The sequence below is a fragment of the Eublepharis macularius genome, chromosome 5 (assembly GCF_028583425.1).
Source record: "Eublepharis macularius isolate TG4126 chromosome 5, MPM_Emac_v1.0, whole genome shotgun sequence".
In the NCBI taxonomy this organism is placed as follows: Eukaryota; Metazoa; Chordata; class Lepidosauria; order Squamata; family Eublepharidae; genus Eublepharis; species Eublepharis macularius.
This window is the reverse complement of record NC_072794.1, coordinates 73195772-73214608: the sequence shown is the minus strand read 5'-3', so window position 1 is coordinate 73214608 and position 18837 is coordinate 73195772. Positions and strand designations below refer to the sequence as shown.

At 43.6% G+C, this 18837-nt stretch overlaps 1 protein-coding gene across 1 annotated transcript in view; it reads left to right on the top strand.

The window, feature by feature from the left end:
- The window catches only part of LOC129329867 (cystathionine gamma-lyase-like), a 34026-nt gene extending 19671 nt beyond the window's left edge, over positions 1–14355 (top strand). The window contains exons 9-12 of the mRNA XM_054979578.1: positions 2284–2405; positions 5418–5470; positions 10260–10398; positions 11834–14355. Coding sequence (XP_054835553.1) covers positions 2284–2405; positions 5418–5470; positions 10260–10398; positions 11834–11860 — 341 coding nt within the window. The 3' untranslated portion in view covers positions 11861–14355. The remainder of the gene's footprint in view (positions 1–2283; positions 2406–5417; positions 5471–10259; positions 10399–11833) is intronic.
- Positions 14356–18837: the final 4482 nt, after the last annotated feature.

The following is an 18837-nucleotide window of genomic DNA, read 5'->3' as shown; positions in this document are numbered from 1 at the left end:
GATCTTGCAGAATTTGGCAGTGACTTCCTTGAAAAAACAATGCCACTGGCTGTAATTACACAATTCTTCGCCAGCACAAGCTGGAGAAGTCCAGACAAGTAGAAAGATTCCGCTAACGTGCAACTCATTCTGGAGCCTGATACGACCAAATTAGGCGAGAAACAACAGATCCCGGCAATGGGCTTCTTCCATGGCCACCCAATATATTGTTACCCAAATTCCTATACTTGTGAAGACTCTATAATCAAGCAAAGGTGTCCCCTTGGTAGCATGGAACAAACATGTGTATTGGGGGCGGGAGGGAGAGGATATTTAAAACAATATTTTGGGATCTTCAACCAGTGTATACTGAGGTCCAGATTCAGTATGTCACACAAAAGAATGAGGGGAAATAAGCATTCTTAATACACAAGGGGGAAACAAAGGGGAAGAATCAAAGATGTAGAAGCCTGATCTCAGTGAGAAGAGGGGAGGATATTTTTGCAGTGGTGAAGAAGCGTCAAGACTTGAAAATTGACAAGGCAGGGAAGAAAGTGCAGGAAGGCAGGTCCGAGAGAGAGGCCAACCATATAGTTGGGATAACTGGCGGACCTCCAAACAGGCTACAAAAGTTGGAGTTGAGGGATAACTGTTTATATCTTTTCTGCCAAAATTGAGTAGGGGAAGAAAGATTGGAATCTGAATGGGAGAGTGATAAAGATTGCATGCTACAAATCCAGTCTTGCAAAGGAAGTATTGTTAATATTGTGAAAGGGAATTTTTCCTGGTTTGCATAGAGGAAAATGAGCAATAAGCAAAAGCAAGGAAGGACTAACAGAGCAAAATAAAAGTATGCTCCCTTGAGCAGGTTAGAAAAGGTGGAATCATGGCTGGGTGATTGATAAAATTAGGGACGGGCAGGAGAGTTCCTCCTCAATCATTAAGATATTGGGGGGGTGGGCTGGCTGGAAATCTGGGTTGTTCATTAGAATGAAATTGCTTAGGGAGGATGCTTCAAAGTCCTTGGGGAAATGACCTTTCTTTTAATCTCTCTTACGATTAGAGATGGGCATGAACAAAAAACAAACCACAAACATGATGTTCATTGCCATCCACGAACAGGGACTCACAAAAAATCACGAACATGGCCCTGTTCACAAACATGTTCGTGGTTGGCTGTTTGTGGGGGCCAGCAGGCTTTCCTCCAGCCATCATCCAAGTCAAGATCCCTACTGCACCACTCCCAGAAACCTGACCTGAGCAGGCAGCAGGAAAGGTAACAATAATAAATAATAGCTTGGCCCAGAGCCTGGCAGAAGCCCTGGAACTTGAAGGGGTAGATCCCTATCCCACCACACAAAGAAAATTCAAGCTCCAATGCACTCTATCAAGATGCCAACAGCAACTGTCTCTCTCCCTCTCCACTGTCTGCAAAGTCAGATCTGGGAGCCCCCTCCCCCTGCTCTTTGCTCCCTTGTAACAAATTTGGAGCTCTAGAGTTGAAAGGAAGACCTGCCTATCAAGCTAAATTGGCCTTAGATTGGGGTTTCCAGGGCAACAGCAGGAGTTCAGACAGCGTTCCGACAATCCCTGCCTACGTTGCCAAGGGAATTGATTGCAGGTTCCAGACTGTCTCGCTTGACGAACAGCAATGAACGAGTCTTGCAACGACCACCTGTTCATTTAAAATGGGGCCTCACAAACAGCTTGTTCGCGGACAGCAGATTGGGCTCTTCGTGGCTTTTTTTTGGTTCATATTGCTGTTCGTGCCCATCTCTACTTACGATGGGCATTGTATGATTGACAGATGAGTTGCCTTGCATTCCATTGCATTCTTGGCATGACTGACTGCTGTTTGATATTGGTTAGATGCAGACTCCATCTTTTATTTCTAGGCCCATGCTGAGACAGGATGGGGATCAAAAATGGGGGGCCCTTTTTTGGTAAAGGCCCCGGGGGCTACAATATAGTCCGTTCTCAGCATTTTACCACCAGTCTTTCCACATAAATGGCTCCATTGCTTTATTTCGTTTCCATCATGCACTCTCATCCCAGGCAGAGCCTTCCAAAATTTCATGACAACATGCTGTTACAATTGCAGTTAGAATTATGCTTTCTTTGATTTCTGGCAAACGTTGTTTTGGAACCTATGCAGTTTGGGTCTCAACACTATTAAGGCATTCCTAAGGGCTGCTCGACATCTATTTTACTTATGTCCTTGGTTACCTACTCGGTATTTAACAAGCTGCTTCTTTTTGTAGTGTTGGAGATCAAGTGATTTGTTTATGGCATGACTTGTTTCAGGATTGGCCTCACACCCACAATATGAGCTGGTGAAGCGTCAGTGCACAGGCTGCCCAGGAATGATTTCCTTCTACATAAAAGGGAACCTTGAACATGCCACCACCTTTCTCAAAAACTTAAAGGTAAACCTTCTGAACGTACATTGCCTTTGAAAGAAGAACACTGGTCGAATCCACATTACTCATTCTAAGTCGCATGTTCCCCGCATTCCCCACGCAATCCCGAGTGCCGGTCACATTACCTCATTAAACAGACACATTTCATTCGCATTTCTCCCGAATATGTGGTCACAGGTTTTCAACGGGAGTTTCACGGTGGCCGTGAACGGGCCAATGCGCAATTTACGCTTTTTTTTTAAAAACCACCCCCCTTCCTGTCTCTCCGGCTGTTACGAGAGTTCCTATTGGCTGATTCAACTTGCAAGTGCTCCGTAGTCTGCAAAAGACTGTTTTTGACTTCATAGCATTGGATTTATTGATTATGCTGTTTCTGAATCAAATCTGGTAGTTTGAAAAATCATTTTGGGGTGAATCCATCCTCAGAACGGACTCGCGAAACTTCCTTTTTAGCTGTTTTTTATTTTATATTACTGTAATATCGAAATTATGAAATATTGAAATAATGACACTCCAAGGAAGTGAAACTTCAGTAAAATTGAGGCACTGAACTGTCCTGCATAGGAAATGCCCACGAAAGCTTCCCACATGCTTCCAAATTTCCAAAAAAGAAACGGGAGAGAGCCATCAGTGCTGTCAGTGGGGGAAAGAGAGGCATCATTATCTTCAATGATGTTTCTTTATAAGGCAAGATCGAAATAACGGAAAAGTGCGCTCAAAAAAAATGGGTGGGAAAAAAAGGTCCCGCCCAAAAAAGCGGTTTTCAAGCGGCCATGTGACCGGAGGGTCGCGCGAGAAAGACAGATTGGAAGCAGGAATGTGAAGGAAGAGGAAAAAATCGCGGATTGGAGGCAAACAGAAGATATCCGATAAACATGTGGGTAATGGGTGAATGTGGATTCGACCACTGAATTGCCACCTGGTTAGGGGTTGAAGAAGTGGGTAATCTTTTTGGGAAGAAGCTGTCTATGTATTATGGAGCAAATGTAGTTATGTCTGGCATCAGCAGCTAAATGATATAATTATGGGAAGTGGCACTAATGAGAGGGAAGGGAAAGGGTGTCTTAGAATTAATGGGAACTCTTCATTCAGGTATCTGGTGCTTGCCTAATACTTTTGAGCAAGTCATTCCTTTTGGTGCCAACTACTCCCTAATTTTGCTCTGCAATTATAAATGGAATTTTGAAAACAGTGGCGCTTTAGCTGATGTAACACCAGCTTACTGTTTAAAACTGCTTAAATAAATGTTTTGTCTTCAAAAGACTCCCAACAAATCGGTGTTGCATCCTTACACATCACCGGAAAGGCATTGCCTTAAATACAGCTGTGCATTTTGTATGTGCTTCCTTTTTCTTAAGTGTCAGCAAGGTATTATTAGGTTTGTGCCCACTGGCATTAGACAGATTTGCACCTGTTTCAGCAAACTTGTTCAACACATTAGAACCAAATTAACAAAAATGGAGCAAAGAGCTCCCTTTCTGCTACAGGAATAACGGCTAATGAAATTGTCTCATCCAGAAATCCCTAAGAGGGTAAGAGAAATGATATATTTCAGTTTATTAACAACCCATACCAAGGGCTCCTGGCGGGTAACCATATGCTGATGATAAAAACCCAAACTGGTCCTACCTGTGTCTATTCATGGCTAATAAAAGCCAATTTAGTCCTCTCCTAATGTGAATGGATCCTTTGTTTGGTGTAGTGGTTAAGAGCGGCAGTACTGGAGAAACCGGGTTTAATTCCCCACTCCTCCGCTTGAAGCCAGATGGTTGACCTTGGAGCAGTCACAGTTCTCCAGAGGTCTCAGTTCCACCTACCTCACAGGGTGATTGTCATGAGGATAATAATAACACACTTTGTAAACTGCTCTGTGTGTGGCATTAAGTTGTCCTGAAGGGTAGTATATAAATCAAATATTATTGTTCTTATTGATTGCAAATCACTTTTAAATGTCCTCTCTGTAACAACTTCTCCTCCGTTTAATGTATGAATTTTTCATACATTTGATAAAGTCAACTCTGACATACAAAAGCTTATGCTGGAAAAATTTTTGTTAGTCTTTAAGGTGCCACTGTATTCCTTGTTTTATTTTTCAATGACAGTATCTTGCACCACTCTATGTTGGGAAATTCCTGGAGATTTCAGGGTGAAGCCTGGAGAAGATTTGGGGAGGGGATGAAACTCAACAGGGTATAATGCCAGAGAGTCCACCCTCCAAAGCAGCCATTGTCTCCTGGAGAACTGATCCCTATGGCCTGAAGATCAGTTATAGTTCTGGGAGATCTCCAGCCATCACCTGGAGGCTGGCAACTCTACTTCCAAAAGTTGTCTAAAGTCAGGCATGGCAGACCTCTGAGAAGTCTCTTTGTGTACCTGATCTCGGCCTATTGATAGTAGACTCAAGAGGATGTTCTGGCCTATCTCTGTGTTCATGATAGGGCCCAAATGATTTCTTAAGACTGCCAGATCTAGGGATTCATGTCATCGCTAACAACTTGAACTCAGCCCAGAAGGTAGAACTAGAAGAAATGTAATTCTTAAGGCCACACAACTGCACAACTGAGTGGTGCAGCTGGGGCTCTGTGGGTCCATCCAGGTTCATGAGATAAGGCTGCTGAGACGCTGTTCTTTTCTTCTGCCTCAGCCCCATTATCTAGAAGTGTATCTCTGTGCAGGGCTGCTGTCAAGTGTAATTTTCATGGTCCGACTCTGTGAGAGAAGCTGAGTTTTACCAAGCTTTTCTCGGGCATCTAGAATACTTTCTCATAGTCAGGTGAGAAGCGTCTCCAGACATAAATCTTACCAGATGCATCTTTTACTATCTCATTGGTTTCAGATTTTAAAAAGTGTATCCTTTTGTTGTTGATACATCCTTATTATTTTTTCTGCCCAAATACTTATTGCTGTGCCTCTCAGCTGCACCTAAATCTTCTTAGGTTTTTATTCTTCTGGGGGGGAGGGGTTAAATAAAAAGGTGAATGTTTGTTCAATCATAATGTTCTGTATTTATTTCTCTAGCTTTTTACACTGGCTGAAAGTCTGGGAGGATATGAAAGTCTGGCAGAGCATCCGTAAGTAAAGTTTCATCTGAAATCTCTGTTGAGTTTAATATGAATTTTTTAAAATATAAACAAGTATAATCTGGTGAACATAAGATTTATTTATCACAGTATTTTGAACCCCTATTCCTATGTCTTCAGAGAAACAAAAGAAAAGAACATGTTTTTCTTAAAACTAGCTGTACAAATAGGGGGTGGTTTTTGCAAAGTAGAAAACCTAAAAAGACAGGGTCTGCCTAGTGGGCTACAGTCTAATTTGCGGATTCAGCTCATTATTGTATGCAACTGAGCCTGTCCTCTCCTACCCCAGTAGAGAAATACAAAATGTGCCATGTCTTACGGAAAAATGGTCCAATTATGCCATAAGATTTAGTTTAAAAAATGTAATATATGTAATTCAGGAGCACCATGGTGGACCATATGAGGACAGAAGTTGGGGAGGTATAAACAGAGCTTTTTTTCAGCTGGAACGCGGTGGAACGTAGTTCTGGCACCTCTTGAAAATGGTCATGTGGCTGGTGGCCCTGCCCTTATCTCAGCGGCGCAGACGGCTATCTGAACTCCCCTCTGTCTGGAGATCAGGGGCAGGGCCACCAGCCATGTGACCATTTTTGCCAAGGGCAATTTAAGCTATTAAAAACCCCTTCCTTGTTCCAGCTGACCTAGAGTGATGTCATTGTGCTGTCCTGAGTCCCACCACTGAGTTCCACCACCTGTTTTCCCAGAAAAAAAGCCCTGGGTATAAATTTTGTAAAATAAAATAAGAAGCAAATTCAGAAGGAAGTTATCATTTCCTGGCAAATAGTAATAAGCTACCATAATGTGATTTCCTTTCTTTTCATGAGAATTCCAGAAACTGTGTTTTGGCAGCTGTCTTTGCATTCTTTTTAAGTGAAGGAAGGCCAATCAAACAAGACTGTCCATGCACTCATTTCAGTCTAGTCTAGTCATGGAAAGACAAAATATCTGCAGTTTAAAACTGAACACAGGAGGGTATACTTGGCACAGGAAACTCAGTAGCACCCCTTGATGACAGTAATCAAGAAAGCAAAAGCAGGGAACCTGCAAGGACTTGTAGGGGACATCTCATTTCCCTTCTCCCATTCTTTTTCTTTGCCTTCCCTGAAAGCCCCCATAGCCTATCGCCCCCTTTCCTGCTTTCTTCTCTCCTTCCTACCCACCATCCAACCGGCCTTTGTTGATATCTAAGTGTCAAAAGCCAGTGTGCAGAGGCTTTAGATCAGAACGATCAGTATGACAGGTAGACACATCAGGTGACAAAGAGTCAGATGGTTAACTCAAGAGTCAGGAGACCATGAAGTGAATGACTCAGCTAAACTCATGCATGTATCTGATTGGGTGTCTACATGTATAAATAGCGACCATGTACAGTATGGTTGGGGCTTCTTGCAAGTCCAGGTGTAGGCGAAGCACTTTGTCTCTCTGGACTGTAACCTGTATATATTGCTCTTAATCCACCTATAAATAAATTGTATTATACACCTTTACTAAACAAACAAGGTGTGAACTCTTTGTGGATCCTCGATAAGCTGGTGCAGTCACGCTCAATACATACTATTCAACAGCCTTATCTGCCCCTTATCTCCAGCTTTTTCCTCCTACCCTCCCCAGGCAGCATCTACTATGGCCCAGTTAGTTGTGCAGTGCCTGCTGCCGGATCCAACCAGTTGCACTGTGGGAAACCTGCAAGGACTTCTGAGGGGCACCTCACTTTCCCCTGAAACCCCCTACCCATACTATTCCCCATTTGCTGCCTCCTGGCAAATCCCATATCCTCACCTTTCCTCTCTTCCTTCTCGCCCACCAACCTACCTACCTCTTATCTGCTCACCCATCTTCAGATATATTTTGTATTTATTTTTATACCCTGCCTGCCTTCCCATGGGGGACCCAGTGTGGCTTGCATCATTTGCCTCTTCTCCATTATATCCTCACAACAACCCTGTGAGGTAAGTTAGGCTGAGAATGTGTAACTGGCTGAAGGTCACCCAGTGAGCTTCCACATCTGAAGAAGGGCGCTCTGAAACACGAAAGCTTACACCCTGGAAATCTTGTTGGTCTTTAAGGTGCCACTGGACTCAAATCCTGCACATCAGAGTGGGGTGATTCAAACCTACATCTCCCAGATCCTGGTCGCTGCACCACTCTGGCTTTCTTGGGGTGGCTGCTGTTGAACAGTAGCAAGCAGCTGAGCCTATATAAGTCATCAAGTTTTCTAGTGGTTGTTTCTAGGCCTGGCCCAGAGGAGTCTTTGATGGCTAAAACAGCCTTGAAAAGTTCCTACCTCCTACCCTGCTTTTTACTGACAGGAACCAAGTCTTGAAGGTTGGCAGTACAGTGGTTGCTTAGCAAGTCTCACAGTGGCCACTGCAGAGCACATTTCTTAAAGGTATCGGTTAAGCTCCCCGCCCCAAGTTTTCAGATCTTTCTACAAACCTGGGGCTTTTTCAGCTTTGTAGAGAGATCTGTCTTGTCTGTTCCTGGTTCCAGTCTCTGGAATTATCTGTAGATCTGACCACATTGAGAAGTGGATATATTGATATTTAAACAAAGACACAGAAGAGATTGAAAGTGCTAAATAAATACTTGTAAACTTGTAAGACTGTAAATTACTCTGATTTAAAGCTGATCTGACACCATCATTTGCCTACTTCAGAAAGAGGGAAAATATATGGGGTAGTAAGGAGTGTCTGTTTTTCCTTGTGTGTTATGTCTAGCAGCCATATTGTACCTGCTGGTTTACCACATTTTCCTGCTCTGTGGGTTAGACTGAAAAGAATACTTTCAAATTGTTATTACATTCTGTCATCTGGTGGAATGGTAAATCATAGACGCTGAAGTAAATACAGTCATATAGCCCATTCCCACCCCAATTCAGTCATTGTATCCCTGATTAATATTCTCTGTATGAATGAATAATGTTCTAAATTTACTCTTTTCATAATGGTGTGAACATTGGTTTAGTGTCTTCATTAGACATTTTCAGAGTTTATATTGTCATGTACTAGGAGCATATGCTACCTTGGAGTCTCCCAATGTGTCATGCATGCAGTCACCATTACATGTGAAACAAGCTCTCCAAATTCCTCTAGCCCATGATCAAGACCACTAAGTTGCCAGATGGTGGAGTTGTGAATTGGTCCGCCTTCTCCCCTTTGGAGCTTTGAGAATGAGGTTGCATAAAGACACAAACATCACTTTCAGAAAATGGGGAAGGATGATACCACACAGTCTAGTGGAGTAGAAGAACAAGATTCAGGTCCAATAGTACCTTAAAGACCAACTAGATTTCCAAGGTATGAGCTTTTGAGAGTCAAATCGCCCTTCATCAGACACGAGGAGCAGAAAAACTTACGTGGCTTAATAATGCAGGCGGAGTGTCAGTAAGGTGGACATAATACATGTTGTAATTAGCTTGATAGAGCATGGGTGCAAATTCCAGAAAATTAATGTCTGTAGGGTGAGAAAAATCAGGTGTTCCAGTTCAACTCTGGGGGATCCATTATTCCAAACTTGCAAATAAATTCAATTTCAGCAACCTCGCCTTGTAATTTTCCTTTGAAATTTCTGTGCTTGAGAAATGCTACTCTCAGGTGAGAGATGAGATATCCTGGAAGGTTAAAATGCTTCTTGAATGTTGTGATTTTTGGTATCAGATTTATGTTCATTGATTGTTTTGCAATGGGACTGATCTATTTGTCCAGTATAGAGGGTTGAAGGAGATTGCTGACACTTGATGACAGCATATATAATGTTATATAGCTGACATGATATAGCTGGAGATACTAGGCCCAGTGATTGTGTTGTTGGAGCGAATATGGGGGCACAGTTGGCATCTTAGTTTATTGCAGGCCCTGGTCCCAGAGTTCGTGTCCATGTTAGGAAGTGCATTGTTGTGAGTGAGGAGTTGTTTAAGGTTGAGGGGATATGTATGGGCAAGAAACGGTTTGCCTCCCAATGCCTGTGAGAAAGCAGTGTCATTGTCCAGTATAAGTTGCAGGTCATCAATAAGGCATTGAGCTGAATTGAGCTGGGCACTGTATGGGAACTAAGGCTGTGAAACCATTCTAAAAGCATCTTCACTATAGTCCAAATGCAAATTTCTCATCCCAGGTTAATCTGTGAAAAAGGCATTTCTGCAAGTTGTCTATGTATGGCACTGGTTGGCAGTCCAGCCCCATGATATCACCAAGAAGATTTTTCTGCCATTCCAGACAGATCACGAGAGGAGCTTTGCTCTTTAAAAAGGGAGTTGAATGAAATGACAAATAAATAGTTTAACAAACTGATGCCTCTCTTATAAAAAGCTACAAAGCAAACTGTGTGCCTAAGGCAAGCACTAATGGCTCTTCCAGTGTTTACTTTGCTGGTATGGCTGTCTGTATTTTCAGTTGCAAACCTGTTCTTGGTTGTGAAGCATCTAATGTGAGGTCAGTTTTTATGATGCCTGTCTTCACCCTCTGCTGTGTTTTTTTGCCAGCAGATTCTGTGCATACTGAGCCAAGGTTCATAGAGTCAGCTGCTTCCCTGCATATAGTGGCATAGCAATTCCAGACTCCTAGAGTATGTGATCTACGGTTTTCAGGCAGTAGCCTGACATGACCCCAAATGCTAGCCTGTGATTGACTAGGAACAGACCAGTGAATTAACAATGCATTCGTTCCTATCATTTTTGCAGTATGTTGTTTTTTCTAAATTGTTATATGTGTGGCAATTGCATAGTCTGTATGTTGCTTTTTATCTATTAATCTGGTCCCATGGGCTGTCTGTTCTTGTTCAGTGCCATCATGACTCATGCGTCTGTTCCAAAGGCAGAAAGAGAAGCCCTTGGAATCTCTGATACGTTAATCCGCATGTCTATTGGCTTAGAAGACTCGGAAGATTTACTGGAAGATCTAGACCAAGCTCTGAAAGCAGCAGTAAGTCACTTCCAGGATTGAAATTTCTTTCCTTCTTTTTAGATCCCTTATTGCTTAATCATATTTTCAGTGAGTCCTGAAACCTCTGAAAAGTTTAGCTGAGCAGATAACATAGCGAAATGAAGTAGCTCTGTAAAACTCCGTGGCTTTTATTTTATGTGCAGGAGCTTAGATTTAAAAAGAATAAAAGAATCACGCCCATATCAGGTGGATATGACTCATCTGATATGCATATAATTTTTCACGTGTATACAACTTCCTCTTGCAATATGCACCTGGTAGACCAAACAAAATATTTTTGCAATAAGCCCATACACTTTTAATATTGTAGAATATATTTTGGCCTTTTTATGAATAGCAAGAGATTTGGCTTTAGAGTTCTCTAGGCTTCAGATAAGACTTGTCTGTGTGAACACATTCCATAGTGTATATTCAGGCAGGGTGTATGTACTCTTCCCCTAAATGCACACATACTATTCTACCAACACACTCACCTGACCTGTGCACTCATGCATATAAACAGGGCTTTTTTTCAAGGGGAACGCGGGGGGACGGAGTTCCGGAACCTCTTGAAAATGGTCACATGGCTGGTGGCCCCGCCCCCTGATCTCCAGACAGAGGAGAGTCTAGATTGCCCTCCACAGTGTGGAGGGCAATCTAGACTCCCCTCTGTCTGGAGATCAGGAGGGGGGGCACCAGCCATGCGACCATTTTCTCTGAGGGCAACCCACTGAGTTCCACCACCTCTTTTCCCAGAAAAAAAGCCCTGCATATAAATATTCACTTTCCCTCCTTCACACCAGTGTTCCCTCTACTCCCTGCCTGGGTAGACTCTACCAAAAGATCCAGTCTATTCAAGCCTGGCCAGTTTCCACTCTACTGCCCAAGCTATCATCCCTGCTCTAGCCACGTTGGTTTCTCTCAGCTCTGTCACTATTTATGGAGTTCATCTCCTGATGTTGAAAACACTTCCACTAGGTGGGGCACAGTGCAGGTTACAATATTCTTCCTCCACCTATACTTTTCCACTGCTCAGTTTTTCTCTTGAGAAAGCCGACAGGCGGTAGGGACCCCTCCTGGTGCTTTATATATACTACTTGGAGTTTGTCACAAAATACCTTATGAGAGTAATAGCAATCAGGAGATCTTGGAATAAGCCCCTCTCCAAAAATGTGTATAATTTTCATGATGATTCCTTTTCTTTGCAAAGTAGCCAAAATTACCTTAAAACACAGTATGCGTTTGGCTGCTGTCTTCTGTATGATTCTGCCTAATGACTGTTCTTGTTTTGATGTAACTGAAGAAGGCAGTGAGGAGTTGGAAAGCTTAACCTGACGTATACTGTGCTTTGCACACCAAATGTGTCACTTCTGTGATATTTCAGGCCATGAAAGAAAAATACTAATACTGTTCCACTTGTTTTCTCTTATTACAGTTTCCTGATTATAAAGTCCGCAATTAGGAGACTCCATTCCTGTGCCTCTGTAGTATAAGGAAAATGAACCGATAATCTGTGCTACTCACGAATTTTCTGTGATTCAATTTCTTCGAAATGACCATTTATCTTCAATGTTTTGAAAGCAAGCCAACTTTAAGCGGGACCCTTTGGACATCATCCCATTGACTAAGCCTATGCCTTCTATCAGCGTCTTGTTCTTGGAGCTAAAACAAAAAAGGTCACCATTCTTTCCAGAAGTGAATCTGAGGTGACTGTGATTCACACTTGGAACAGGGCATCTAGTAATGTCTGAAGATATTTAAAATAGTTCGTCATATCTGACCGTGCTAAAAGGATATCACTATGATATCCTTTTGTTCATTCTGCTCCTCCTTGTCAGGTTGTTGAATTTTTAAAAAAATGTTCAGAGCTGCTTCAGATGCAAAAGGTGATGTCAGATAAGTTCCTTTGTTGTTGTTATTTCTCTCTTTTGTGCAATCTTGAAAAATGAAGCAAAATCAGTTGCATGGTACTGTATGCGTTGGCCTGGGATCAAACTTTTATAAGCAGAAGGAGCTCATGTAATTTTCAGCTTTCCTGCCTTCTCCTCGCAGACCCCCTCCTGAAAATCCTCTGAGGCCCATTCCACATGGCACACTTTAAGCACACAATACTGAGTATTCACTCTGATCAATGGTGAATTGGTATGGGCTCGTAGCATTCTGCACTGCACGACCTCGAGGTGATTTAGTGTCTGCTTTCTTATTCCAGACAAGTTGAGAAGTGTTTGTTTCAAGCTGCCTTTTATGCTGGCTGGAGCTGATGTCATGTTTTTTTTTTTTTATTTCAGAGCATGCGTAGTAACATTGCATCAGAGCTCAGTTTGTTCACCACCACCTCCTTCTCTATGTCCGTGTATTTGCTGATTGGGCAGTCTTGTGCCCACCAGTTTTTAATTTTCAAACATGAGCCCCAGTTGTCAAGAAAGGAAATAAAAAGTAAACCCAAGAAGTAATCAGTGGGTAATATGGATTGACATCAGGGAACAGGACACGTATTGTGCTTAAAGGGGTAGAATGCAGAAATGTCTCACAGCTTTGCGACTCTCTCCTAGTTAAAAGTGTGTGTGTGGGAGACTGGATGTTCATTTGCTTGGGGCGTGTTTCAGGCTTCTCCTAATGCTAAAGAGGAAAACAATAAAGATGTGTGTGGAGCGGTGAGGAGGGAGGGAACGGTTTTGGCAGCTGTTGAGGAGGACGCAGCGCTACAATCCTCTGAAAACTTTCCTGTGTGCCAGCCAAGACTAATTTTTTAGATTAAGAATTAAGAGATTACGAGGACTATTACTGCAGTAATGGTTCAGCGTTAATACCCTATTTCTTTGATTTAAAGAAAAAAAGGAAAAGGAATTTGGAGAGCTGAAGAGGGAGAGAGCGGTTTCCAAAGCCATTTGAGAGAGGAGGACGCAGCTCTATGAACCTTCTCTATAATTTCCCTGTGTACTAGCCAAGACTTAGGAGGAGTTTTTTAGATTTAGAATTTACAAATTAGAAGGAATATAAGTGCAGTAACATTCCAGTGTTACTGCCCCTTTGCAAAAGAAAAAAAATGGCAGAAAAAAGTTCATGGAACTGAGGAGGGGGCGTGTGGTTACTGGCAAATAGACCAATCAGCTCCTGGGGGAAAGGAAGGGGAGGACAAGAAGCCGAACGGGAGTATGGTGCTTTTTACAGACATAACACGCTTCAGTGTTGAGTAGGCAGTGGCTTTAAAAATCGTGGAATGTGCACAGGGAGAAAAAAACGGATAAAAGATGGACAAATGTCATATCTGCATCCCATGACTTCCTTGCACGTGTGGAACTCTGGAGAACATGGGAAGCAGAATAGGATACAAAATGCTGTAAAATGTCTTGTGTAGAAAGGGCCTGAGGGAGTTGGGATCAGGAAAAATCTCTCTCCTCCTCTCCCCAGTCTTCCATGAGCTCAGCAAAGTTTAACTCAGTGGAGGCTGCTGTGGGGGGTGGGGAATGCAGGGAACATCCACAAGCAACCACCTTCCACTTACACAAGTTTTGATCCAACACACTGTGTTTAAAAATTAAATCTGGAATATACTTTGGGGTTTTGTTTTGAAATTGCCAGTATATATATATATATTTAATTATGCAAGTTGTATCTTTTGGTTACAATACTTGTTTTTATTTTGGATAATTTTAATTTTGTATAAATCTGTTGTTCCAGGATTTGAGGTGAATGAACTATAGTCATAAGTAATAATAGATTGCCTGTTGATTTCCATCACTCATAAATTAAAGCAAAGTTGATTTGAATCCAGTTTTTCTGAAGAGTAATTTTGAATCATGAAACAAGTGAGCATTTTGGTAAAAAGAATATACAGACTTTCTTTTCCCAGACACTTTTTCTTGCTGCAAGATCCTTTTTTGCTATGTGCTTAATACATTTTGGTGAAGATACTAGATTTGTAGAAATCATCATTAAAATAAGAAATCAAGCCAGTGTTTATTCTGCAGTATTTTATTTTACAGGCCAGTTAGCTTGTTTCAGGTAAATTCGTAGAAACCATCATAGAGAACAGAATTATTAGGTGCGTAGAGGAACAAACCTTGCTGAAAGAAGTCCTGCCTCACCAGCCTTTTAGAGTTCTTCGAAAAGGTTAAGAGCATGTGGATAAGGCTGATCCAGTAGACATTATACAGTTGGATATCCAAAAGGCTTTTGATGAAAGATTTCTGAGCAAACTTTACCGGCATAGGATAAGGGTATAGATTTTCATAAAGATTAAAAATTGATTAAATGCCTGGAAGCTGACAGTAGGAATAACTGGATAGTTATTGCAATAGAGTGAAGTAAGCAGTGGAACCCAGAAGGATAATTTTTGGGACCAGTGTTATTGGATTTGTTAACAATTGATATGGAATGGAGGGTGAGCCATGTAGCGGTTAAGGTAGTGGATGATACCAAATTATTATGGTGAAAATCACAGTGGATTGTGAAGAGCTATGGGAGGATCTCTCCAGACTGGGTGACTGATCAACAACATGGTAAATTAAGTAAAGTTTGTGTTTATTGACCAAACCACATGAATTCCTAGAAACTGGGGTCTGGCCATTGTCCTTCCAATATCTAAAAAAAGAGGAGAAATCAAAGCCTTATGATAATTACCCAATTAGTCTGTTCAGTGTGTCAAACAAGCTTTATGCCAAACATCTGGGCTGGAAGTTTTGGGAATTGCTTGATAGGGAGAGTATCTTATTTGAGGAACAAGCAGGTTTTAGGAGCAGCTACTCTGCTATAGATCAGTGCCAGGTCTCTCTCATGGGGCCTTTTTCACAGCCTTTGTTGACTATAAAAGTGGTATTTGACAATATCTCACAAGACAGACTGTGGTCAAAACTACAGGCTTCTGCAATAGATCACAGACTGCTCACACTTATAGGCAGTCTACATGAAAACAACTGTCAGGGAGATGAAATCCACAAAGTGTAAGGATCTGCCAAGAATCTTCCCCAAAGACTCCCCCTGCTTTGGAAAAGGTTTATTGGAAAGTTCTAGTATCATGATTTACGAAGAACAATTGTCAGGACAATCACATTTCATAAGAATATATCATTCACAGGCTAACATTTCCCCCCTTCCTAGAGGCTGGCCACTAGCTGCTCCAAGGAGGACACAGAGTTCAAGGTTCATTCCCAGTGGCTAGGAACCAGCATAGTCTAAGAGAGAGAACTTTAGACAGAATTTACATCCTGGGAGAGTTGAGAACCACAGCTGCAACAGACAAACATAGCATCACAACCTCCAGCTCCCCCACTCCCTAGGATATGGGTATGGCAAGATGCTGCCATCATCTTGACACAACGTCTTCTGTCCTATATAATCCTTGTCAGGAAAGATGTGAAGCAAGGATGTATCCTGGCTCCTTTGTTGTATAATTTTTATATAAACTCTATGGTACAAGTGTTAACCAATCCAGACTACCATCTGCCCAATCTGGCAAACAGAGCAGTCTCCATGTTGTTATTTGTGGATGATATTGTCATTCTGTCCTACTTTGAAGTAGGGCTCAGAGAAACCTTTGGGTGCTTTCAGATTGCTGCAAAGAGGAGCACTTAACTAGCAAATCCTCAAAGACCAAAATTCTTGTCCACACCAAAAGATTTATTAAATGCAGGTGGCAGGTTGATGGTCCTGAGATCAACCAATTTAAAGTGTTCAAATATTTATGAGTAGTTTTCTAATTCTTTAGCTCATGGAGAGCTTAGCTTTCCCATTTAATTGAGAATGTCCAAAGAGGTGAGACCGGGGAAAGATGGCAGATTAACAAGGGAGGTTTGTCTACAGCTCCTTGATCTCAGTTGCCAAGTGTGGAGTGTTGCCAAGCTGGAGTGTTGCCAAGTAGGCCCCCTCTCCTGCTTTAAGGCCTGCCATGGACTGTGTTAAAGTTTCCTGCATCACTGTTTTACTGCTACACAAAGATTGCCCTGCACGTGTGTGTTCTAATACACGTGTCAGTTTCCTGTCTGCTTGTTAATTACCTTGCTGCTGCAATAGACTGTGTCAGTTCCCTGACTCCATGTCTGAATAACTGCACAAAGGACTCTCTTCCTGGGCAGCCCCGCCTAGACCTATATCTGGACTTCCCAGTGTGTGTTTGGACTTTATTACAAGTGTGCCCCGTGCCTGCATTGCCATCTGCCATAGACCGTGCCTGTTCCCTGCTTTGGACTGTGTTTTATGTGCTGTTCCCCCTGCCTCCATGGAAGCCTGCCTCATATGGGCCCAAGCCGCTGCTAGCAGCCGGATGCCTGCCGGGGAAACCTCCAGCGAGCCTGGCTAGGCGCTCCCTGGTAGGTTCCCGCCTGGAGCCTCCCGCAGGCCGGTCGCCGAGCTTGCCCTCGCTACTGGGCAGCCTGCTATCCAGGCCCAGCTATGCCCAGCCGGCAACCATGTTCTTAGGCAGCCAGAAGACCAAGAGGAAAAGACTGCTTTGAGAAGCCATTTCGGCGAAGCGGGCACACCACGTCCGCAGCGAGAGTACCTTGCCCCACTTTGCATATCTTAGGAGCCACCCCGGAGAAGGAACGAAGTGCCGACCATCCCAAGCACTTAGAGAATGCATCTCAAAGAAACCTCCGCATTCCAGAGCTGATGACATCAGGACAAGCCCTGTCCGCTGGAACATCCATTCAGCCCACTCGGATTTCCCCCTCCCTCTTTTGTCCCCTCTTCCTGAGGTGTCACTTATCACAATCAGATTGCCAAAGTGGCCCATCCAAGCCATTCAGTAACCCATTAGAACCTTTGTTTTAATCTGTGAGAACCACCAAGTACAGCACTAGCCCCAGGGTATGTTTTGGGGTATTTAAGCCGGTCTCTCAGACCGCAAGGCGCGTGTGCCACCCCTATCCAGACTTCCTTGCTGTCCCCCTGTGGTTCCACTGCTGGCATTGGACCACCTCGCTGTTATGTCTTTGCTCCGCTTCAGGATAAGTGAGTATTTCCCTTACCATCGTTGGGAACCTGCTAATGCGAACGTCTCTATATTTCTTACTCTATATTTCCTAGTCCTTGTATGCTTTTTTGGATGTATGTGCAAGTTCAGGCTTACACCACACTGTTAGTAAATACACGTGATTGAACCTATTTGTAGTCTGCCTCTTTGTCACTAGAGTGTCTGGAATCGGGACCTCCGTAAACATAGGTTAGATCCGCGCTAATTTCAGTTACAGACTGCCAAAGCTAATTTCCCCCTTATAAAAAGCAGTTCTGGTAACAGTTTACTGGTGGAGAGAATGCGGGCATAACCCGGTTCGTGTGAATCCACGTGAGTCGACACGCGTGTTTTCAGCGAACTGCCGTAGAGGAAAATTTTCCAGATCTCAGTGTAAAGAGCGCAATTTAGCTCAGGGAATTAAAAGTGTGAGTGTGTGTGGCTCTAACGAGCAATTCTATCTTGTGGGTTGGCTTTTCCCCAACATCCTCATTGCAGTTGGGAACCTGGCCACCCGGATTTCAGCATGCGCAAACCGGGGAGAGGACGACGGACTCTTGGGCATGCCCTTTTTCAGAGCCGAGGAACTGACCATTGACTTAGCAAACGGACTCCTTTGGCGTATTCCTGGAGGTCCAGACTTTGTTAATGCAGTCCACCGGTGTGCTGCACTAAAGGTACCTATGCCCCTCACCCCCATCACAGGGGACCCCTGGGTCCAGGACTTCCCCGAGGTCTGGGTAGCAGACAAAGCCGAGTGTGCGATAGTGAAGGGTGCTTGCGTCCTAATTGAAGGGAAAGATCCCCCTCCTCAAAGACAGTACAAGTACCCCGCCGAGGCCGAGGCCGGGATAGCTAAAACTATAGAGGGACTCCTTAAGTGGGACGTCATACTCCCGATGCAGTCCATCTGCAACGCCCCGTTGTGGCCGGTTCCGAAAGCAGATGGAGTGACCTGGAGAATGACGGTTGACTTTCGAGCCCTGAATGCCACCACCCCTCCAGTTGCCCCGGTTGTGGCTAAGTACAACGAGATCCTGACGGCCATTGCCGCTGGATCCCGATTTTACACGGTCATAGACCTGGCCAACGCCTTCCATTCCATCCAATTGCATGAGTCTTGCTGGTATAAGTTCGCGTTCACCTTCCGTGGCCAGCAATACGCATTCAAGCGGACGCCCCAGGGATTCCATTCTAGCCCCAGTATTTGCCATGCCCATGTAGTCCAGATGTGGGAGCGCCTCCAACCTTCTTCGAGGCCCCACGTTCTGAGCTACGTGGACGATATTCTGGTCCACTCCCCCACCCAAGAGCAAGCCCACTAGATCACGAGAGAGGTTCTCGGACTTATCCGCGAGACCGGATTCAAGACCAGCAGGGAGAAGGCCCAATTAGTCCAGACCAGTGTCAAGTACCTGGGTCTGACTCTGGGACCCGAGGGTCGTACCCCGGACGCCCAGAGAATAGAGGTCATCTCCAAGCTGCCT